Genomic DNA, 25,849 nt, shown 5'->3' on the forward strand with positions numbered 1-25,849 from the left:
TCAATTTGCCCACTGTCATATTTGTCGATGAAGTTTTATTCATGAACTTGAGAGTATACCTCTTTAATTTACAGGGAATAGCCCGCCATCTTTTAATTCACTACTCACTCTTCTGGGCACCATCTCACAAGTCCAAAAAACCCAGCTCCGCTGTAATTCAGGCGTTGTAGCACACCGCGGAGACATTCGGTCTCCCTGGTGGGAACCAGATGATGAAGCATGTCACCAACTAGGTTGGTGAGTGAGGGTTCTTTTAAAAAACAAAGGTTTTTTTTCACTAAGCACACACCTTTCTTTTGCCTTTCAGCTTGTATTTGGTCGCAAATTCCAGTGATTCTATCTTACCATTTATTTTGCGCCGTTAGTCACTCTTTTGTTGTTTAATAGTGTTAGCAGCCAACCACAACACAGTACTGGGACTGTCGGATACTCGTCCCTAGATAGACACATTTGGATTTTGGTTAATGTCTCTAAAACTACTGAACAGATTTACATCTAACTACCAAAAGGCACTTCTCTGGACCAAGATCTACCTTTCTGACAAATGTGGTGTAATTGAGTTCTGCAGTTTTGGTTGTAATCATGTTTTAAACTCCTATGGGAATTAAATATAGGGAAAACATGTTTTGAGAACCCACCCCCCTTTTTTTCTGCCTCTGCTTCATGTATCACCACAAAACTTTCCAACAGCTGAAGTAAGGGTCATATTTTTTGGGAACATTTCGTGAAGATTCATCAACAGGTGCCAAAGATATAGGCAAGTCAATAACCACTCTTCTTAAGGAAACTAGGTCCCAACTAACTACATACTGGCGACTGCCTGTGGGTAATTTTATATATATATATATATACATATATATATATATATATATATATATATATATATATATATATATATATATTTCCAACACACTCGTTCACCCTTTCTTCAAGAACGACGTCCAGGCCAGCAGGGTTAAAAAAAACTGGTGTTTTATTTTCACAGCCCACTCAACGCGTTTCGGGAACCACTTCCCTTGCTCACGAGTGAGCAAGGGAAGTGGTTCCCGAAACGCGTTGAGTGGGCTGTGAAAATAAAACACCAGTTTTTTTAACTTTGCTGGCCTGGACGTCATTCTTGAAGAAAGGGTGAACGAGTGTGGTGGAAATTCGTAGGGAGTGGCGCTCCCGTCCTGGCCCGCCGCTGCTAGCGGCCACCGATGCTTCGCGCTGACAACGAGTTGGATATATATATATATATACATATATATATATATACATATATATATATATATATACACATATATATATATATATACACACACACATATATATACACACACACCAAAATATATCATATATATATATATATATACACACACAAACATATATATATACACACAAACATATATATGGATAAGTTACTTACCTGTAATCCTAGTTCTCTTCCAGGGGTATCCTCATCAAAGTCATAAGCACTGAATATTCCCGCCCATGTGCGGGACCCCGGAAACAATATAAAAATATATATGTATAAAACACATATATCTCGCTCCACATATATGTATGTACATATATCATTTTTCTCACATCAATGCAGCCCCAAAACTGAGGCTAAACAATGCAAACACATATACATGAACTGCAATTAGTAAGGAATCAAAAAACACATTAGGTCAAAAAATCCTTGAACTTTGTGTTTTAATGAGTCAAACCACTCATAAATCCTGAAAATTGCTTATAAATAGACATTGTTAGCCCTCAGGCTGCATTGCAAAACAATATCATAGAAAATGAAACCATTTTCACAATAACTGGCACCGTGCCTTTAAGGCAGCCATGACCCCAGGCTTCCCATCATGCCTCAGGGGTGACAGTTAGGTCAGTTGTTCTTTGCATAACCCTGAAGACAGGGCTCAACCACAAGATTGAAAACAAAACAGTACCAAATCTCATTTACCTGGGGAGGCGGGTGGGTTGCTTATGACTTTGATGAGGATACCCCTGGAAGAGAACTAGGATTACAGGTAAGTAACTTATCCTTCTCTTCCAGGGGATCCTCATCAATAGTCATAAGCACTGAATAGAATAGCAAGCCCATCAACCACCTGCAGGTAAATGAGAAGTACATGACCCAACCAATCATAACAGCCAAAAGAAATTCTAGCTGTTAAACAGATTCCTCAGGGAGGCCTGGCCCACCTGGGTATCTGCTCTCGTGTCAGAATCTAGACAGTAATGCCTGGTAAATGTATGGACAGACCTCCAGGTCGCCGCTTTACAAATCTCAGACATGGGCACATCCTGCAGGTAAGCCGCCGTGGCTGCTCTACCTCTAGTAGAATGCGCCTTAGGGGAACCCCCTAAAGTCTTCTGTGCCAATTGGTAAGCAAGCTTGATACACGAAACGATCCACCTGGAGATAGAACGTTTCGAGGCTGCATGACCAGTCCTGATCGAACCGTAGTTAACAAACAATTGATCAGAATGTCGAATAGACTTGGACCTGTCCAGATAGAACTTTAAAACCCTTTTCAGGTCCAGAGAGTGTAATGCCCTCTCAGCTGGAGTAGAGGGATTAGGAAAGAAAGTGGGTAAAGAGATAGACTGATTGACATGAAAATCTGATACCACTTTAGGCAGGAAAGAAGGATGCGTTCTAAGCACCACTCTGTTCAGGTGAAAAACCGTATACGGTTCTTTAGTACATAGGGCCTGAATTTCGCTCACCCTACGGGCTGACGTAATCGCTATCAAAAAAGCAGCTTTCCAGGAAATATGCTGTAAAGAAGCTTTATGAATAGGCTCAAAAGGTGAACCCATCAATTTTGATAGGACTAGGTTCAGCTCCCAAGGCGGAGCAGGAGGCCGAACAGGAGGATACACTTTCTTTAGACCCTGCAGGAAATCTTTTACTGCAGGAAGCTGAAAAAAAGAAGTTTGTGAAGGTGATCGCCTATAAGCTGTAATAGCGGCCAAATGCACCTTAATGGAGTTAAACTTCAAACCTGCTTTAGTCAGGTACAACAAGTATGGGAGAACTGCTTCTTCCTGACTTTTTACCGGATTGTGACCATTCTGCATGCACCACATATAGAATCTCTTCCACTTGCATGCATACGAATGTCTAGTGGAAGGGCGTCGTGCTTCTTTCAGAATGGCCATGCAGTCCTGTGGCAGCCCTAGATGGCCGTACTGTATGACCTCAGGAGCCAAGCTGCCAAGTTCAGTGACGGAAGGTTGGGATGGTGAATCCTCCCGTTCATCTTCGACAACAGGTCCTGCCTGCATGGTAGCCTCTTGTGAGGAGACACTGATAGGTGAAGTAGGTCTGTGTACCACCATTGTCTCGGCCAGTCTGGGGCAATCAGGATCATCGTTGTGCACGAGTGGTTCAGCTTGCTCACCACCTTCGGGATCAGCGGAAGGGGTGGGAAGGCGTACACAAACAGCCCCGACCAGTCCATTAACAGAGCATTCCCTCTCGTTCCTGGTCGATAGAACCTGGAGGCGAAGCTTGGGCATTTGGTGTTTTCGTCGTCTGCGAAGAGATCTATTGAAGGACGACCCCAAGACTGGAAAATGTCGTCTAGCACTCCGTCGTTGAGAACCCAGTCTTCTCTGTCTTCGAAGTGCCGACTTAGAGCGTCCGCCCTCACGTTCTGCTCTCCTGGGAGGTGGACTGACTGAACAGACAACTTGCGAGCTAGAAGCCAATGCCAGATGCGCTGAGCTTCCAGAGACAGAGTCCTTGATCGTGTTCCTCCCTGCTTGTTTAAATAGTACATCGTGGTGGTGTTGTCCGTCTGTACTAGAATCATTTTCTCCTGAAGCGAGGGAAGGAACGCTTTGAGAGCCAGGTGAACCGCTCTCAACTCCAGCAAGTTGATATGATAAGTGCTTTCCTTGGGAGACCACAGACCCTGCACTTGTAGGGGTCCCATGTGCGCTCCCCATCCTTGCAATGATGCATCTGTGATGATCGTTTGTGTTGGAGGCGGTTGATGGAAGAGAACCCCCATCTGCATGTTCTGTCTCTTTGTCCACCACTGGAGGGAAGATTGAGCAACCTCCGACAAAGTGATCCGATCGTCCCACTGATCTGAGTGTTGGTCCCATTTGTCCTCCAGATCCTGCTGAAGAGGACGCATCCGAAGTCTGGCGTTCGGCACTAGGAAGATGCAGGAAGCCATCGACCCCAAGAGCGAGGCTATCTTCCGCACCTTCTGGGACCTGTGGAGAAGAACTTGTTGGCACTTGAGGGCTATCGAAAACTGTCTCTCCTCCGAAGGAAACACTTTTCCTACTTCGGAGTCTAGCAGAGCTCCTAGGAAGTGGATCCTCTGAGTTGGTTGTGATACAGACTTGTTGAAATTGACATGTAGACCTAGACGTTGACAAAGTTCTATGCATGTCTTGAATTGATTCCTTACATTGCCTGGAGTTGGACCTTTCAACAGCCAATCGTCTAAGTATGGGTATACGAAGACTCCCCTGCGGCGTAGAGCTGCCGCCACCACTGCGACACACTTGGTGAACACTCTGGGAGCCGACTTCAACCCAAACGGGAGGACTTTGAACTGGTAGTGAGAGGTCCCCACCCGGAACCGAAGGAATCTTCTGTGATCTTGCCGTATTGGAATATGGAAGTACGCATCTTGAAGGTCCATCGAACACATCCAATCCCCCTGCCTGAGATGTGGATATATCTGATGAAGCGCCAACATGCGAAACTTTTCTTTTCGTACATGCAGATTGAGTGTTCTCAAGTCCAGAATGGGCCTGTATTCTTCCTTCTGGCCCTTTTTTCTGACCAGAAAATACCTCGAGTACACTCCTTTCCCCCTTTGGGACACCGGAACTCTCTCGATGGCTTCTTTCTCGAGGAGTGTAGCTACTTCTGCTTTTAACCTTTGTAGCTGGTGACTTGATGTTGACATCGGGGAAACGTGCGGAGGTAGACGATGGAAACGAAGACAGTACCCATTCTGCAGCATAGACAACACCCATTGATCTTTGGTGATGGCCTGCCACTCTGTCCTGTGATGCGCAATGCTTCCCCCCACTGGAGTGGGCAACGGCGCTGGGGGAAGTGAAGACTCATTGCTTCTGCTGCGCTTTATTGAAGTTGTTGCCTTGGCGCTGATTTCCATTTCCCTTGGAATTGCCCTTGCCTTTGTACTGTGTCTTTTGCTGGCCCTGCTGGTTCTGGCCTTTCTGCCATTGAGGGGTTTGAACCCTCTGCTTCGAATAACCCTTGTTGTTCGAACGGAATTTCTTCTTAAATTCCTTTTTCTTCTCGAGTCCCACCGCTTTGAGAGTGTCCAACTCGGTCTTCATCCGCTGCATTTCCTCATCCGCACTTGCCCCAAAGAGAGATGTGCCTGAAAAAGGAAGGTTCAGGATTCTTGCTTGAGCCTCCGGTTTTAATGCTGTGAGGCGTAACCAAGATGTTCTCCTTGCTGTAACTCCGTGCACATAGCCATGTGCCGCCAGAGTTACCCCATCTGCTGCCGATCCTATAATCTGGTTGGAGACTTGACTGCCCTCCATCAGAACCTCCTCAAAGTCCTTTCTGTCTTCTTCAGGGAGCTTTGCGGTAAATCTCTGAAGTGAGTCCCACAGAGACCTGTCATACCTGCCGAGCAGGGCTTCCGCGTTAGAAACCTTGAGGAAAGAGGCTGAGGTGTTACACACCCTTCTCCCCCATGAGTCCTGCACCTTGCTATCCTTATCCGGAGGTACCGTGGATGAGGAAGCCACCGCATTGGATTTTCTTGCCGCCGTAATGATCACTGAATCTGGCGGGGGATCAGCTTTGAGGAACAGAGGATCCTCTTCCGGAGGACGATACTTTTTGAGAATCCTCGCTGGAACGGACTTCACCGTTGCCGGAGTGAGGAAGACTTCATTCACATGTTCCATTATACCCGGAACCAACGGCAACAACGGTTTGGGTGCTGATCTATGTTGCAGGGTTTCGAATATGACAGTCGTCTTGACTTGTGGAGCTGTCATCGGTACTCCCAGTTTCAGGGCTCCCCTGCCCAAGATATCTTGGAACGAGAAAATATCCTCAGTTGGAGACACTCTTGAGCGTGGACTGTTAGTAAGAGTCGGGGAGTAATCCCTGTGAGATCGTGTTCTCGACGAACTTGAAGAACTACTTGTCCTCCTGGGCCTAGTTCTTCTGCTAGAACGCGTCTTGGAACGAGATCTCTCTCTGTGACGAGAATGTCTCTTGCTTGAGTGTTTAGAACGAGACCTTTCTCTGCGAAGAGGTTGGTCTCGATATCGCTTTAGGCGCTCCGCCGTCTCCTTGTCCTCTGCCCAGTGGTGAAGAGGTCTATTCCACCTTGGGGAAAGATGAACAGAAGGAGACTTGTGGATGGGATCCTTCTCAGGTGTACGCGACCGTTGAGGTCGTTCCGTTCGATCCTGTTGCGATCTTGCAGGGGATTCGGACCTCCCCCTATTAGATGCGCCGCTCCGTCCATCCGAGGATCTGCCACTCCGAGATGATGAGGATGATGAGGAAAGACTCACCAGAGATCCAGAGGGAGACCTTGAGCGAGATCTTTCTTCTGCAAGTCTCCGTCTCTTGGCGGGGGGATCCTGCACTGGTGATTGTTCCACCTCCGCAGCCGATGCTGAACCTGGAGAACCCAACTGTGGCTCTAGGGCATGAGTCTGGACTAGCAAGGCACTTCCCTTGTCCCGAACCACCTCCTTTGATTTTGTAGGAGTAAAGTTCTTTGTTTGAGAAGAACTTCTCTCCCTGGATCTTTGTTGATCCCTCGACGGTGGTTGTATCGACGCCGAGCGCCGAGCAGGAAGACGCTCCCTCGACGTCGACCGTGATTTCTCCGTCGACCTCGGGTGGCCATGGCTGTCCTTCGACGTTGAAGGCTGTCTGCTCGACGTCGATGGAGGCTGTTTCGACGCCGATCGCCGTTGACTTGATGGCGACTGGGCGTGCCTCGACTCCAAATGCCGCTCCGACGTCGAACGCTCTCGTCCAGGCGTCGACGTTGGCTGCATCGACGTCGACCGATGATGTGTCGACAGAGGCTCCCTCGACGTCGAACGACCATGGCTAGTCGTCGACGGAGGATGGCTCGACGTCGAACGTCCGATGGACCGACGTCGACGGAGAATGCCTCGACGTCACAGCATGACGATGCTGTTTCGACGTCACACGGCTCGCCGTCGAGCTCTTCCGCTTCGACGGCGACCTGTCCCTCGACGCTGACTGAAGCGGAGGTACCTTCGATGTAGACGCTGAAGACATCTTCTTCGTCGCCGTCGACTGCTTCTCCAACGCCGATCCCGACGTCGAATGTGAACCAGTCGGGGCTCCTCTCGACGTCGACCGCGTCTTCCGACTTTTCTGCTTCTTGGGAGATCTTCCTCTCTCAGAAAGCCCATAAGCTCTAATCCTCTCTCGATCCTTAAGAGACCTTTTTTTAAGCACAAAAAGTGTTCAAACAGCACTCTATGTCTAAAAGACGTCGAGTGAAGTCAAAAATTCTAGTAAAAGCTGAATATTTTTTGACAGAAAGTCAAAAAGAAAAGGAGCTGTTTCACCAGGGTCCTGACTGAAGGAGCCGGAAAGAACAACTGACCTAACTGTCACCCCTGAGGCATGATGGGAAGCCTGGGGTCATGGCTGCCTTAAAGGCACGGTGCCAGTTATTGTGAAAATGGTTTCATTTTCTATGATATTGTTTTGCAATGCAGCCTGAGGGCTAACAATGTCTATTTATAAGCAATTTTCAGGATTTATGAGTGGTTTGACTCATTAAAACACAAAGTTCAAGGATTTTTTGACCTAATGTGTTTTTTGATTCCTTACTAATTGCAGTTCATGTATATGTGTTTGCATTGTTTAGCCTCAGTTTTGGGGCTGCATTGATGTGAGAAAAATGATATATGTACATACATATATGTGGAGCGAGATATATGTGTTTTATACATATATATTTTTATATTGTTTCCGGGGTCCCGCACATGGGCGGGAATATTCAGTGCTTATGACTATTGATGAGGATCCCCTGGAAGAGAAATATATATACACGCAAACACACATGCATTAACACATACACATACACACACGCATACACAAACATATACGCGTAACACACACAAACATATATACACACACACAAACATATATACACACACACACACAACTATATATGCACACACACACACAAACATATACGCACACACAAACATATACATATATATATTCACTGAAAAAACCATAGGTTTCAGGCCTTATATAGTTAGGGATTAGCATTTAAAAAACCTTGCAAATTCACTGAAAAAACCATAGGTTTCAGGCCTTATATAGTTAGGAATTAGCATTTAAAAAACCTTTGAAATTCACTGAAAAAACCATAGGTTTCAGGAGTTATATAGTTAGGAATTAGCTTTTAAAAAACCTTTGAAATTCACTCAAAAAACTATAAGTTTTAGTGGTGTTATAGTTAGCTGGACATTTTACTCATACAAAACCATTGAAATTGCTCCTATAGTTGTACTAACTATATTTCGCGCACCCGCAATCCACTGCTGATGATGTCACATATTAAATCATTCATGACATGGTCAGTGACATCACTGATGACATCTCAAATGACATCACTGATGACATCATCCAGTGAATGTGGTTTGCTTCGTTATTTAAATATGCATTATATATATAGCAATTTGCATTGAAGAATAAGTGGATAGATATAAATAAATATTTGGAAGGAGGATTTATTAGCAGTGTAATTGACTGTTTACTTGACCAATTTATAATGTCTCACTAAATATAGTGGATAGTGACTAAACTGTGTGAATATCTGTATCACTTTGTCAGTTGTTGTGTAAACTGATTCTACAGTTGGTTACTAGCTATGTGAAAGTCTATATTAGTTATTGATTAGTTAACGGAGTATTTGTATGGGAGTGTGAAAGTGTGTGTGGTTCGGTGGGGGGTGTGTGACTGTCCAAAGATGTGTGAATAGTTGATTCAGTAGATATATGAAGTTAAAACTACATGTTCTAACAGTTGTTTGGGTGAGTGAATATCTTTATGGGTGTGGTGATGAGCAAATATATTTCTCAATGGTACAGATCCAACAAACTAGAAAAATAAAAGGCAGTGTATGTGTCAGATGTTGTATATAAATAAGTATACATAAGACACAATGATTGTGTGAGTGACTGTATGGATAACTGTATACTTGTAATAATGATTTTATAATTCACTAAGTATGACTTACTATCTAAATGAATAGAAGAAGTGGTGTTTGTATAAGTGTTTTGCTAAGTAAATATGTAAGTATGATCCATTGTTTGCATAAGTGAGTAGGATGACTTCATATGTGAATAGGATGCGTGCTGTTGTTTAATGTCGATATAGATGTATAAGTATTTTTGATAGTGTTCTATTGTTCATTGACAGCATGCATGAGTGAATCCATAGGTAAGTGATTAGATGTGTGTATACATCTATGAATCACTGAGTGGATTTTTAGATACTTGTATTGCTGTGACAATGGATTTAAATATGATACTCTGTATTTTACAAAGAGTGATGAAAAATTGTAATAGTGTATGAAAAGGTGTATGTGATTGTCACGTGGATGATGTCATCAGTGATGTCATTTGAGATGTCATCAGTGATGTCACTGACCATGTCATGAATGATGTAATATGTGACATCATCAGCAGTGGATTGCGGGTGCGCGAAATATAGTTAGTACAACTAACTATATAGGAGCAATTTCAATGGTTTTGTATGAGTAAAATGTCCAGCTAACTATAACACCACTAAAACTTATAGTTTTTTGAGTGAATTTCAAAGGTTTTTTAAAAGCTAATTCCTAACTATATAACTCCTGAAACCTATGGTTTTTTCAGTGAATTTCAACGTTTTTTTAAATGCTAATTCCTAACTATATAAGGCCTGAATCCTATGGTTTTTTCAGTAAATTTGCAAGGTTTTTTAAATGCTAATCCCTAACTATATAAGGCCTGAAACCTATGGTTTTTTCAGTGAATTTCAAAGGTTTTTTAAATGCTAATTCCTAACTATATAAGGTCTGAAACCTATGGTTTTTTCAGTGAATTTGCAAGTTTTTTTTAAAGGCTAATTCCTAACTATATAAGGCCTGAAACCTATGGTTTTTTTCAGTGAATTTCAAAGGTTTTTTAAATGCTAATTCCTAACTATATAAGGCCTGAAACCTATGGTTTTTTCAGTGAATTCGCAAGGTTTTTTAAATGCTAATTCCTAACTATATAAGGCCTGAAACCTATGGTTTTTTCATTGAATTCGCAAGGTTTTTTAAATGCTAATTCTATTAGCGGATAACGTTTTTATATATTAAAACGTTTTTTAAATCTCAAATGCCTGCTTTGCTAACAGAGTTTTTAAGCAAAGTCTCTTTTGTCTCTGGTGACCATCTTGGGAGACTGCAAATCAGAATGTGTTTAATGAAATATAAGAGGATTTGAGAAGTCACTCAAAATGTGCCCTAATTTTTCTTTCTTCAGCACTAATCATAATTTCTATGGCAAAATGAACCCCCTCATTTTGTTCCTTTGCAAATTAAATGTTTTAAGTGTTAACACTTTATTCCAATCAAGATGACTTCAGGTGTGCCATACTTTTGTCATAAGTAAGACTGTTAGCGCTCTAGTTGTTCTTTAGAACACTCTGGGACATTCTGTCATTGGGCTATAGTTGGGCTACATCTGGCTGATATTTGGGCTACATTTGTTTTTTTTTGTCTCTGGTGGCCATCTTTGGGCTACATTGGGCTACATTGGGCTACATTTGGGCTCTAACATATATAAAGCCCAATGTAGCCCAATATATATTTTTTCAAAGTTAATTTTCGTAAAAACCACTGGAGCACATATCTTGAGACATAGCAAAGGCACATCGGGCTACCAGTCCCTACAATTTTGCCAAGTTTGGTGGAAAACCATTCAGCCGTTCGGGCTAAAAGTGAGTCCAACCGCCCTATGGAAATTAACATGGGGAAAACACGTTTTGGGACCCCCCTTTTATCTCGGCCCCCGCTTGACGAATCCCCCCCCAAACTTTCAGGGAAGGACCGGAGCGCCGCGAGGCAAAGTTAAGGAAAATTTCAGGAAGATTCCTCAACCGGCGCCAAAGTTAATCCCAATAGAATGTTGCGATTTCCCTATGGAAAACAATCCTAACTATATATACCTACTGGCTATCGCCAGTAGGTAATAAATATATATATATATATATATATATATATATCCACGCGCAAATTCCTGTCTGCCACTGGATCGGCAGAACCACCAGGCATGGACCTCGAACACTCTCCAAAAAACCACGAATTACAACGTGATGTTGGTGGAGAGAGCAGTGAATACAAAAATCAACAGGCATAATGCCTGCCATGACGCGTTTCACTCGACACAGCAAGCTTGGTCACATGATGCGCCTCATATCCGGGAACTGATATAAAACCACAAACGTGCACAATTGCCTGTAAAAACAAGCTCACCATATTCATGTGCATAAACAACAGACTTCATTTTACGTCAGTAAGTTTAGTTTATATGTACAATTAATGTGCGCTGGTAAAACACAGACTTGAAATATACTCTGTTCAATTTGTAACATAAAACAATATATAAATAACAAATTCTATTATAATCGCATTCTAGTGAACGTTTTAAAATTCATTATTGTAATAGAGCGTAGCAAAAGATGCAAGTGCATCTACTAAATGAAACAGTGTTTGACTAATCAATACTTCAATTTAGCAAAGGCACAAATAAATGTTATACTGACTGAGCAAAAATAGGCAAAGAATAATAACCTTTTAGTAGGTTGCTCGGTTGATCAAAAATCAGAGTGGGCATGATAAAAACCTTAAATAAGTTAATATTATCAGCATAAGACAGCATAATTAAACAATAAATTGTATTTGTCGGTTTTGAAAGCTGAAAGTGACTAATATCGAAAGTTCTAAAACATTAATAAATAAGAATGAGTAATAAATAGAATAGTTCTTAAAATGTAAAGTGCAAGTGCAACCATAGTTAGACTCATCAAGTCAAAATCAGCGATCCCGGCTGCCTAAAACCATTCTGATATCAAGAGATGCCATCCACAAAAATGCCTATAAAACCATCATGTCTGTACTGATGACATACTACATAAAGTGCAAGGTGTAGACAAAAAAGTGCTCAACTTACAAATTCATTAGCAGCTTGAAACAAATATATCATTTAGGACTAAATGATCATAAAGTGCAAGTACCAACGTTAATACCTAGTTCACAGAAAAAGACAGTATCCAAAATTGTTTAAAATGTGAAACATGAACAAGGTTACTCTGCTAAAAATGTATACCTATATGTGCTAACTATACAGCTATAGTCATCCACTGTTTTTAATACTAACCATAACCAGAAAGTCGAACATTATTCGTGGATGACTGAATAGGTACTTGTACAATGTGCAGGTCAGTCTAGAGAAAGTTAGGCAAATTAGGGATTCTAGTATTGAGGGCCAAAATACAATGAGACTCACGTTGTCGAAGTAACCTCTCACGGTTCCCTCACCGTCCGGTATGGGAACAACCGCTAAGACGATATATTCCAGGTCTTTCAATTTGTTGTTGTGCACTAATTTGAAATGTCTGACGACCTGATAGTTTGGGTCAGAATTTACAATGGCCCATACATGTTGAAGAATGCGTTTATGTACTGGGAGCTTGGTGCTGCCGATGTAATCTAGGCCGCAGGTGCATCTTAATTTGTATATGGCATACTCAGTACGGCATGTGAAATGTTCCTTAATTTCTGTCTCCTCACTAAAAGCTGTCTTATAATGAGTCGCATTTTTAGCAAACGTGCTGGCGCAACAAGAATTGCACTTAAAGAAACCTTTTTTTGTAAGCCCAGTACTTTCAGATTTAACCCCCGTATAGACTAACTAGAGCATCCCTCATCGAGGGATACACACACACACAAACATATATATACATATATATATATATATATATATATATATACATACATATACACACATACAAACGTATACACACACACACATATATACATATGTATATATGTATGTATGTATATATATATTCACTGAAAAAACCATAGGTTATAGACCATATATAGTTAGGAATTAGCATTTACAAAACCTTATTTTACTCACACAAAACCATTGAAATTCGCATATATAGTTAGTTGCACTAACTATATATCGCGCACCCGCAATCCACTGCTGATCATGTCACATATTACATCATTCATGACATGGTCAGTGACATCACTGATGACATCACTGATGACATCTCAAATGACATCACTGATGACATCACTGATGACAACATCCAGTGACTGTATGTTTCTGTAAAGTTAAAATATGTCTTACATATTGAAGAATGAGTGGATGTATAAGTGTCTGGATGAAGGATTTAGTAGGTGCATGACTGACTGTATGAGTGAGTGATTAAATGTGTCAAGGTTTTGTAAATGCTAATTCCTAACTATATATGGTCTATAACCTATGGTTTTTTCAGTGAATTTCAATGGTTTTTTAATAGCAAATATCAAAAGCTGTACAATGTATTCTTCTTTTAAAGGAAAAATATATTTTATATGTATTTATTATAATTTTTTTATGTATATAAATTTTTTGAGGGAACGAATTTATCAACGATCATGCTGAAGAAGAGTGTGGGGAAAAAAAAACAAAGAGGAGGACTAAGAGGAAAGAACAATCAGTTCAAAAATACAATTGCTTTAAAGCATGAAGTGCTTTTCCACACATTTACATTTAAATAACCCATATTAGAACATACAAAATATCTACAGAGGAGACGGTGTACATTGAATTTTAGACTCTTCATTGGTACCCACATGTTGGTACTTACATCACCCACACAACACAACAGCTCTATTCAGAGCTACCCTACCTCAAAGCACTCTAAAATATTATTTTACTATTTCCCTTGGTTTTCCCCTTGTTACGCTTTCCGGAACGCTACCCGGTGCGCGGTCCGGGCGCTAACCGTGCGAAAAATTTTTTTTTTAAACATATATGGGCCTCCTCAGCCACCCTCAGAAAACCTAGGGGGTCAGGATATGTCTCCATCCTCCATCTTGTGACTAAATTTGTCCGAAACACAAGATGGCGGACTCCCGTTACGCTACCGGTGAGCTACCCGGTTCGCGTACCGGGTAGCGCTTCCACCGCGAAAAATCGAAAAAAAATGTATTTTATTCTTTTGCCCCGCGGGGCCCTTTAATAGCCCCCACATCAATCCTAGGGGGTCAGGAGGGGTCTACCTTGCCCCTTTCATTCATTTCCCCCTTCGTTTATTTCCACCTCTTGTCTCTCGATCCTACCGAGAGACAAGATGGCGGCCGCTCCGGACTGTTTAGAATGTTGAGAGTCACCGGAGAGCCAATCCGCTTCTCCTCGCGAAGTTCCGTTACGCGTCTGGTACGCGAACCGGGGCGCTAACCGGGACGCTGTCACAGATATATATATTTGTTTGAACGTTAATTTCTCAAACTCCACTGGAGCACATATCTTGAGACCTAGCAAAGGCACATCGGGCAAACAGTCTCTACAATTTTGCCAAGTTTCATAGAAATCCATTCAGCCGTTCGAGCTAAAAGTGAGTCCAACCGCCCTACGGAAAACTCAATGTTAAAAACACGTTTTGGGACCCCCCTTTTTCTCGGCCCCCGCTTGACGAAACCCCCCCAAACTTTCAGGGGACGCTCAGAAACAAAATGTGCCATTTTCCCGAAAATTTCAGCCAATTCCGTCCATCAACGCCAAAGTTATTCAACATAGAATTTTCAGAAATCCCTATTCAAAAAAATCCTAACTATATATACCTACTGGCGACCGCCAGTAGGTAATATATATATATATATATATATATATATATATGTATATATATATATAACATTTCTATGGCAAAATGAAACCCCTCATTTTGTTCCTTTGCAAATTAAATGTTTTAAGTGTTAACACTTTATTCCAATCAAGATGACTTCAGGTGTGCCATACTTTTGTCATAAGTAAGACTGTTAGCGCTCTAGTTGTTCTTTAGAACACTCTGGGACATACTTTCACTGGGCTATAGTTGGGCTACATCTGGCTGTTATTTGGGCTACATTTGGGCTCTTTTGTCTCTGGTGGCCATCTTTGGGCTACATTGGGCTACATTGGGCTACATTGGGCTCCAACATATATATAGCCCAATGTAGCCCAATATATATTTTTCAAAGTTAATTTTCGTAAAAACCACTGGAGCATATATCTTGAGACATAGCAAAGGCACATCGGGCTACCAGTCCCTACAATTTTGCCAAGTTTTGTGGAAATCCATTCAGCCATTCGAGCTAAAAGTGAGTCCAACCGCCCTATGGAAAACTCAATGTTAAAAACACGTTTTGGGACCCCCCTTTTTTCTCGGCCCCCGCTTGACGAAACCCCCCCAAATTTTCGGGGGCTGCTCAGAAACAAAATGTGCCATTTTCCAGAAAATTTCAGCCAATTCCGTCCACAAACGCCAATGTTATTAGACATAGAATTTTCAGAAATCCCATAGAGAAAAAATCCTATCGCCAGTAGGTAATATATATATATATATATATACACACACACACACACGCCTATTCACTGAAAAAACAAAAGGTTACAGGGACGTTATAGTTATGAAACAGAATTGGGAAAAAATCATACATTCACAAACAATCCAAAGGTTACAGGGACATTATAGTTAGATTCTGATTTTACACAAACTAAAGAAACGCGTTACTTACCTGTAACAGCAGTTATCCAGTATTGGTGTCTTTCATAGATTCACATGCCTGAATCATTCCCCGTCGTCGAGACGGGAGCCTCCGGTACATAGAAAAGTAATGTCCTATTGACATACATAGAGAAAAATAGGCCTAAGGGTCTCACCTTAGTAGCCTATCCTTGTCCTTATGTAAAAAGGACCAAACTCTTAGAGCCAGCCAATCAGCTATCACCTCCCGAACCTTCCTGACAGGAGCCTCAGTCTCTCAGATTTTCGTACGCACCAAGCTAGGTAGGCGCAATATAGTTAGAGAGAACGTGAGTCCTTCCAGGGGAGGCGGGAGGGTTGCATGTGAATCTATGAAAGACACCAATACTGGATAACTGCTGTTACAGGTAAGTAACGCGTTTCTTATCCAGTATTAGGGGTGTCTTTCATAGATTCACATGCCTGAATCAGAGTAGTCAGCAATATATTATGCACATTTCTGATGTAATCATGCTATATAGTCATTTCAGATAATACACCTATTATCCTGCGACATTGAAACATTAGCATACATCAATATATCATAACAGCAAGAGATGTGCATACCAGGATGGCGGGATGTTGGAAGGCTCACCTCACTGGAATAGATGGCGAAGCACCGCCTGGCCCACTGCTGCATCCTGCATAAGTTCAGCATCCAGGCAGTAGTGTCTGGAGAAGGTGTGCAGTGACTTTCACGTCGCCGCTCTACATATGTCCAAAATCGGCACTCCAGCGAACAGCGCTGCTGATGTGGACATTGCTCTGGTGGAATGCGCTTGAACATTAGCACTCAAAAGCCGTCCGGCCTTGTCATGGCAGAATGCTATCGCTGAGGAGATCCACCTGGAGATGCTCTGTTTCATTAGAGGCATACCCATCCTTGGCCTACTGTAGGCCACAAATAGCTGTGATGACTTCCTGAAGCTCTTTGTCTTGTCCATGTAAAACTTCATACACCTTTTGAGGTCCAAGGAGTGCAGCGTTCTTTCTGCTGCGGTGGTAGGGTTTGCAAAGAAGGAACGTAGAACCACCGGTTCATTAAGGTGAAAGTCTGAAGGCACTTTCGGTATGAACTTGGGATTTGTCCTCAGCACCACCCTGTCCTGTTTGAACTGCATGAAGGGTTCCTGAATGGATAGAGCCTGTAGCTCGCTGACTCTCCTGGCAGATGTTAGAGCTAGCAGCAGAGCCGTCTTCCATGAGATGTACTTGATGGGCGCTCGATGAATGGGCTCAAAAGGGTGCTTCATGAGTTGGGTGAGGACTAAATTGAGGTGCCATGTCGGTGGGACCCTTCTAGGTCTTGGGAAGGATCTATATAGTCCCTTTAGGAACTGCTTGATAAGTCTATTGGACCAAAGAGACGGTCCCTTGTAAGTCCTGGTGAATCGTGAAATGGCTGCAAAATGCACCTTTAGAGATGCGTGCGCCAATCCTGACTGTGCCAAGTGCAGTAGATATGGCAATATCTGTTCGGGTGTGATATGGAGAGGTCTCAGGCCTTTCTCTAAACACCATATGCAGAATCGTTTCCATTTTAGAGAGTACGTCTTGTTGGTACTGTCCGCTCTTGCTTTTGCCAGCACGTCCCTGCATTCCTGCGGGATGTTTAGATGACAGAACTCTCTGTGCTCAGGAGCCAGGCCGATAACCTGAGCGATTGCAGGTTCGGGTGTTGCACCTGCCCATTGGACATTGTCAGCAGGTTCCGGTGCTGCTTCAGACGAATCGGTGTCCTGATGGAGAGGCGATGAAGATTCGAGAACCAGTGCTGCCTCGGCCAGAACGGGGCAATTAGGATCAGGGTACAAGGCTCCGCCTTCATCTTCCTGAGAACCCTGGGAATCATCGGAAATGGTGGAAAAGCGTACGCAAATACGCTGAACCAACCAATGGAAAGAGCATTCCCGAGTGACCTTGGTTGGGGACGCCAGCTTGCATTGTTTGGGCATTTGGCGTTCTCCTTTGTGGCAAAGAGGTCGATTCCTGGGATTCCCCATTCTGAGAATATGTGCTCCAGCGTATTCTCGTCGAGCTCCCATTCGTGGGAGAGGGATTTCTGTCTGCTTAGGGCGTCCGCAATGGTGTTGTCCTTGCCCGGGACATAGTCCGCTTTGAGCGTGATCCCATGGAGTACAAGCCAGTTCCAGATCTTTTGCGATTCGCGTGATAGAGTGAGCGAACGCGTTCCTCCCTGTTTGTTGAGATAGTGCATCGTCGTGGTGTTGTCCGTTCTGACGAGCACCTGGGAGTTCTGGATGCGTGGTAAAAAGGCTTGCAGTGCCAGATACACAGCCCTCAATTCTAGAAGATTTATATGGAGTTGCTTCTCCTGATTTGTCCATTTGCCGCTTATCTGAAGGTCCTGGAGAACAGCTCCCCAGCCTTCCAGGGATGCATCCGTGGTGATCACCAGAGGTGCTGCTGGAAGTAGGAATGGCAGTCCTATAGACAGATTCTTGTGATTTTTCCACCATTCCAGGCTCTTGGACATTTGTGGTGTTATCTTCACTATGTCTTCGAAAGAACCTGTACTCTGTGTCCATTGGTGTGTGAGGGCTTCTTGCAATGGGCGCATCCTGAGTCTGCAGTGCGGGATGAGGAGTATACAAGAAGACATCATTCCTAGGAGTGATTTGTAAGTTCGAACTCTTAGGGACTTCCTTGATGCCACAGCTGTGGCCAGAGATATTATCTTGTTTTTCCTTTCCTTTGAAGGAAATGCTCTTGTGCATTCTGTGTTCAAGGTCGCCCCAAGGAAGGTGATGTTCCTTGTTGGGGTCATGCAGGATTTCTCGTGATTGAGAGTCAATCCTAGCTGCTGAAAGAGATTGGTGCAGGCGTTGGAGGATTCGGTCGCGCCTGCAGCTGAAGGTGCTTTTACCAGCCAGTCGTCGAGGTAGGGGAAGACCTGGTGACCCATTTGACGCAGAAAAGCTGCCACAGGTGAAAGGCACTTGGTGAGTCCAAACGGTAGGACTTTGAATTGGTAGTGCTGGCCTGCCACCTCGAACCTTAGGAATTTTCTGTGCCCCTTGAGTATCGGGATGTGGTAGTAGGCATCCTGGAGATCCAAAGATGTCATCAAATCTCCTTTTTCCAGTACGCCTAGTATTTCTTGGATCGTCACCATCCTGAACGTCTGACTCTTCAGGAAAGAGTTGAGTGCTCTGAGGTCTAGTATGGGCCTCCACTTTTTCTCCTTCTTGCGTATAAGAAAGAAGCGGGAATAGAATCCCCTCCCTCTTTGAGACGATGGAACTCTCTCGATCGCTCCTTTCTTCAACATCGCAGATATTTCCTGGAGCAGCAGTCGCAGATGATTGTGCGGAAGCCTGCGGGGAGGCGTTGCAGGTGGGATGGTAGTGAATTCCAGGGAATGGCCGAATCTTATTAACTGGAGCACCCACCGATCTGTGGTGATCAGATGCCAATTGTCTAGGAAATGGGTCAATTTTCCTCCAATCTGTAATGATGGATATAGTTGCTGGACTGGCTGGAGTAATTGGTCACTTGCGTCCGCCAGAGCCCCTCCTCTGGTTTTTGCCCTTGAAGTTTGACCTCCCGTAAGAAGTCTGACGACCTTGTTGCTGCTTCAGTTGGTACTGGGATTTATTCTGATAGGAATACGAGGACCTATTATGATAGGATCCCCTGTAGGAGGGCTGGCCCCTGGATTTGTTACCTCGAAAGGACTGGTTCCTTGCCTGCAAAGTACCAAGTGCTCTAGCAGTATCAGTGTCTTTCTTGATTGTCTGGAGCGCCTCGTCAATTTTGTCTCCGAAAAGGTGTTGGCCGTCGAAGGGCATGTCCAGCACCTTCGTCTGCACCTCTTGTCTGAATGATGTTGCCTTAAGCCATCCCTGTCGGCGCAGGACTGCCGCCCCAGCTAGTTGTCGAAAGCCCGTCATGGCTACATCTATGGCACAATCAATGATCTCAGCTGCCGAGGTTTGACAATCCGTAAGCAGTGCCTTGACTTCCTCCTGAACTGTATCTGGCAGTTCCGCTATATATGGGACTATATCCTCCCAAAGCTGGCGGTTATAACGCCCCAACAGGGCTATGGAGTTGGCCACCTTGATGGTCATGGCCGATGCCGTTGTAAACCGTTTACCGATTGTGTCCAACTTCCTTCCTTCCTTGTCCGGTGGGGCTGACAGAGGAGAGGAAGGGTTGCGAGAATTCTTTTGGGCCGCCTGGGTTACAACCGAATCCGGTTTCGGGTGCCCATTAAGGCAAGCTGCCGCTGTGGTTGGAGCCTTGTATTTTTTATCCAGGCGTGGAACCACCGCAGGTACAGAGGCCGGCGTCATCATCAGTTTCTTTCCCTGGTCCCAGAGAAAGTCTATTATTGGGATAGACTTCGTTATCTTCTTTGTTTGCTCCTTAAAGTCATATAAGAAGCACTCGGTCTCAGTTGATTCCATCTCCATATGAAATCGCTTCGCTGCTCTTTCCACTATTCTATGGAAACCGCCAATGTCCACTGGCGGTGAATCTGCCTGGCGCGGTTGGGGTGAAGCTGGGGAACGTGCCACATACTCTTCGTCCTCTTCGTGATCCGTCTGATCCTCTTGGACTTCCCCCTCTTCCATTTCTTCAGCCTCCTCATCTGATGATTCTATCACCTGAGGTGGCACTTTCTCATGGCGGACCTGAGTAGTTGGCCGCGTCTGTCTTGGGGCTGCTGCTAGTGTATTTGTAGCAGGCGTCGGGCCCCCTGTCTCAGTTGCCGGTGTTTCCGGGAAACGCTGTTTGTAGTCCTGGATAAGGTATTTAAGGTCATTCACAATTGAAGCGGGAAGGCATACCATCGGGGTGGCCTCTGTACGAACATGAGCTTGGAAAGAGTGTTCCTGGTAGCTCATCTCATCCTGTTCTTCGTTCGTGCTCTGACATTTCACGTGAAGGTCTGAAATGGAAGTAGCCTGATTCAGGAGTTCTTCTTCAGATTCTTCACTCAGGAGAATCTCTGTGGGCAAATGACTTTGTACCTTACTTGGTGACGTTGTTTCTGGTGTAATCTGCTTCTTGGTCAGTTTGCCAGACACTGGACCTTTTGCAGGAGCCCCTGCCGTCGTCCCTGGTGTTGTCGACGGTGGTAGGGTCAAAGACGACGTTTCTATGAGCTTGGATTTCTTCCACGGCTCAGTACTGACTAATTCCGACGACGATTCCCCCGTCGACGGTACCCTCGTCGACGGCCTGACCTGAGACGACGGTGCCTCCGTAGACGATACTTTCTTCGTCGACGATGCCTTCGTCGACGATGCGCTCGTCGACGATGCGCTCGTCGACGATGCGCTCGTCGACGATTCATTCCTCGTCGACGTCTTCGTCGTCAACCCTCCCGTCGACGGTGGACTCTTCATCGACGATGTCGGCGTCGACGGGGCAATCTTCGTCGTCGACGAGGTCTTGGACGTCGACGACGGCTTCAGCAGTATTATAGATGCAATAGGTTTACCCGCTGACGACGATGAAGGAGTGGTCGTCGTCGATGAGAAAACCGACGACGCTGTCATCGTCGACACAGTCGTCGTCGCTGTGGAGATGGAAACTGGCGCCACAACACTTTTTTGCGTCGAAGAGGATGTTGCGAGCTTACTGGACGACTGCGTAGGCTTTTTAAAAGCCTGAGAGCCCTTTTCAGACACTGAAGATTTTGTCGATCTTGCCTCTGAAGACTTCTTTTGTACCTTCATAGGAGGAGTGTCTGAGGGGCCAGGGGACTCCACCCTTGGCCTCTTCAGGGAGACTTCTGAGGTCATTGAAAAGCTTCCCTCTGAGGAAACCACATCTTCCCTCTTTTTAAGCCTGTCCAGCCAGATGAGCAGGCGACCTTCTCTGTCCCTCAAGGTCTTGTTAGGGAAAGACCTACATATCTTACAGTCTTTAGGTATGTGGTCAGGATAAAGGCAATATAAGCATAGGTCATGCTTGTCTTCCACATGTAGCCTTTTCTTCCCACATGAAGAGCTGGCCCTGAAAAGGGCTTTCTTCTGGGATTCAGACATGCCAGAATTTTGAAGAAATAAATCACTTACTCCAATGATAAGTGGCTTGAAGCAATCCTGTTCGAGATTTTAAAAGAGAACAAGTTGGTTTTGAAGAGATCCTGAGGAGAACTCAGGTTGGAGACTCCCTAGCACAACGTGCGGTAGAAAATCTGAGAGACTGAGGCTCCTGTCAGGAAGGTTCTAGAGGGAGGTGATAGCTGATTGGCTGGCTCTAAGAGTTTGGTCCTTTTTACATAAGGACAAGGATAGGCTACTAAGGTGAGGCCCTTAGGCCTATTTTTCTCTATGTATGTCTATAGGACATTACTTTTCTATGTACCGGAGGCTCCCGTCTCGACGACTGGGAATGATTCAGGCATGTGAATCTATGAAAGACACCCCTAATACTGGATAACCACAGAAATTCAGAAGTTCGAGTTATCTCAAGTAACTATAACTCGTGCCCTAAGGTAGCTATATCTCATGCCCCTGGCGTAAATCTACAAATCAGAGTAACAAATGTAATTTCTAGTTAAGGTTTCAAACAAGATTCTATTTCGCAAGCCATATTATTGCTACTATTAACCAAGCCACACCACCTTTGTGAAGATCTGTCTGGGGAAAGAGATATAATGTGATCAGTCAAGAGTTGTAGCTGAGAGTTCCCAAGTCTATTAGCACATTCGTAGCTTAATACTGTAGGCAGACTTTGGTGTGCTATAAAGGTCAAGAACTATAATTAACTCTGAATGAGGTGCCTTTTCCAGAAATTATACATTGTAGGTCTGCACTTTTCTTTAAAGTATTAGATGCCAATTCACATGTTTTGAAGAGTGATACCTTAGTTGTAGGGTTTGTGAATTTGCAAATTCGTTTTCTATATCAGCAAAGCCATTAACATTTTTAAAATGTGTTTCTGAAAGGTTGAGGCCTTGAGAAAAAAACCCACAGAAAACACTAATTTGCAATGTTTATGTGCTCTAATTTGAACAACCCAGCCTTTCAAACAGCAATTTTAATACATTTAGAATTTGAAATAGACATTCTTTGGTTTCTAGGAGCTAGAAGATTGACTGGATGAACCTCCAAGGCAGTGGTGGTACTTAAACTTGTCTTTGTAAAGAATCAGAACTGCGTGCCTGCATTATACAAGATCAGTGTTTACAACTTGTCATCTGTGCATCAAGCTTAACGTCACAAATGAACTGTACAATACACAGTATGACCATGTTTTTAGAACAAGAGCTTACCTTCATATAAGATACAAATGGCCCACTAAGATGTACATCTCCTTGCTCAGGAACAGCAGAGTCGTCTGCATTTGGGTCAATGTAGACGTACAACTCCTGATCTTTATAGCAAATAGAAAAAAAGAACAAAAATTATTCCATGTCTTACACACAAACTGCGTCATACATTCAACAAACATAATGAAAATGAGAACCCCCACACACTGCTTCATGCTATTATCTTGAAATCTGATGTGAAACTTAGCGTAAATCAGTTTAAGGATACAAATAAAATCAGACTGCTTGTGATTTGAATAAGTAGCTACTGCAGCAGATAAAGCTATCTAGTTCTTAACAGTAGGAATCTATATGTAAACAAAAAAACACCAAAATAATTCTGGTCCGGTATGAAAGCCTCTAATTTTTCATAAAATAAATAACTTATTTATTATCTGGGTATTGGCTGTGTTGCCGAATTTAATGTGTCTTTCACAATAGATACAGCCAATCGAGAGTCAAGGATGCTCTTAAGTTCAAAGAAGGGCCCAACAACCCTCTTTGTTTACCATTATGGGAAAGGAGAAATATGAACAAATGGAGGGTAATGGACCCAATTAGGTAACAGCTCAGTGGAGGTGAAATTGACAACACATGCCTCAGGGTTGACAGCAGCTTCAAAACCCCATATTCTGCCGTATATTGATAGCGCTATCAATTACTTTGATAGGGACTAGTATCCCCACTGGATACATTTCACATTGCTAAAACTAGCACCAGGCATGGAGGTGAACTGTTTAAGACTTCAATGATGATACCCACAATGGAGACCTAGAATTACAGATGGGCATATTTTTTCTTTTCCATCGTGGGAATTTTATTAGTCAAACACTTGCCAAGAGTAACAGTAACACTCAAGAAAGGAGTTGGAAGGCTATAGTATAGCAAAACATTGTACAAATAGGAAGAACCTGGGGTGAACGATCAGGAGGAGACTCTTACATTGGAGGAGCTGAGAGCTGCTCTGCAAGAGCTTAACTAAGCCAAAGCCCCTTGGAGGAGGGGGATGGCGGGAACACGGTTTCCCTGTAGAATTTTTTCAGACCTACTCAGGAACATCCTCCTAGAAACTCCTGAAGGTCTTCTTTCAGACACAGAAGGCTAGGACCTTGACCCATAACATGTGTGAGTGAATTATATGCTTAATGCTAAAACCAGTGGGGGACCGCAAGGAGCCCTCCTCAAAACGACAACTCACCATGATCAACTCGATGTTAAGGTTCTATGTAAACTGCTGTCAAAGAGTTTTCAGGCAGTGGTGCGTGACTTGGTCCACGAGGACTAATGTGGGTTCATGCCGGCACGCTACAATCAATCAATCAATCAATCAGAGTACTTGTAAAGCGCGCTACTTACCCTTCAGGGTCCCAAGGCACTGATGGGAGGGGGTGCTGCTACTGCTCGAAGAGCCAGGTCTTGAAGAGTCTTCTGAAGGCGAGTAGGTCTTGGGTCTGCCGTATGTGGGTAGGGAGGGTGTTCCAGGTCTTGGCGGCAAGGTAGGAGAAGGATCTGCCGCCGGAGGTCATTCGTTGGATTAGGGGGACAGCGACAAGGGTGAGGCTGGCGGAGCAGAGCTGGCGGGTGGGGGTGGGAAGCTGAGTCTGCTGTTCAGGTAGGCTGGTCCGGCGTTGTGGAGTGCTTTGTGTGCATGGGTGAGGAGCTTGAAGGTGATCCTCTTGTCAACGGGGAGCCAGTGTAGGGCTCTGAGGTGGGGGGTGATGTGGCTGCTGCAGGGGACGTTGACGAACAGTCTGTCGGAGGCGTTTTGGATGCGTTGTAGTCGTTGTAGGTGTTTGGCTGGGATTCCTGCGTAGAGTGCGTTGCCGTAGTCCAGTCTGCTGCTGATGAGGGCCTGTGTCACTGTTCTTCTTGTTTCGGTTGGGATCCACTTGTAGATCCTGCGAAGCATGCGGAGGGTGTGATAGCAGGAGGAGGAGACGGCGTTGACCTGCTTAGACATGGAGAGGGAGGAGTCGAGGATGAATCCTAGATTGCGTGCATGGTCGGTGGGTGTTGGTGCTGTTCCCAGTGTGCACGGCCACCAGGAGTCGTCCCAGGCTGAGGGGGTGGGTCCGAGGATGAGGACCTTCGTCTTGACCGAGTTCAGCTTCAGACGGCTCCTCCTCATCCAATCGGCGACGGCCTTCATTGCCTCGTGGAGGTTGGTTTTGGCGGTGTGCGCGTCCTTGGTGAGGAAGAGGATGAGCTGGGTGTTGTCAGCGTAGGAGATGATGTTGAGGTCGTGATGGCGGGCCACTTGTGCAAGGGGGGCCATGTAGACGTTGAAGAGCGTTGGGCTGAGGGATGAGCCCTGAGGGACGCCACAGATGAGGTCGGTGGCTTCAGATCGGAAGGGTGGGAGGCGGACGCTCTGGGTTCTGCCGGAGAGGAAGGAGATGGTCCAGTCAAGAGCCTTCTCTTGGATTCTGGCTTCAAGGAGGCGTGTCTTTAGAGTGCGATGGCAGACCGTGTTGAAGGCGGCTGACAGGTCCAGGAGGATGAAGGCTAATGTTTCGCCATTGTCTAGTTGGCGCCTGATGTCGTCTGTGGCGGCGATGAGGGCTGTCTCGGTGCTGTGGTTTCGTCTGAATCCGGACTGGGATGTTGTCTTCGAGGTGGCGGGCCAGTTGCATGTTGACGATTTTCTCGATGACCTTTGCCGGGAACGGGAGCAGGGAGATTGGCTGGAAGTTCTTGAGGTCCTTGGGGTCCGCTTTGGGCTTCTTGAG

General features: G+C 44.5%; 1 protein-coding gene across 1 annotated transcript in view; it reads right to left on the reverse strand.

The window, feature by feature from the left end:
- The window catches only part of LRCH2 (leucine rich repeats and calponin homology domain containing 2), a 973,671-nt gene that overhangs the window by 549,583 nt on the left and 398,239 nt on the right, over positions 1-25,849 (reverse strand). Inside the window, exon 9 of the mRNA XM_078688532.1 lies at positions 23,085-23,185. Within this exon, the coding sequence (XP_078544658.1) occupies positions 23,085-23,185 (101 nt within the window). The remainder of the gene's footprint in view (positions 1-23,084; positions 23,186-25,849) is intronic.

Source organism: Lissotriton helveticus, chromosome 4_1 (genome assembly GCF_964261635.1).
Source record: "Lissotriton helveticus chromosome 4_1, aLisHel1.1, whole genome shotgun sequence".
NCBI lineage: Eukaryota > Metazoa > Chordata > Amphibia > Caudata > Salamandridae > Lissotriton > Lissotriton helveticus.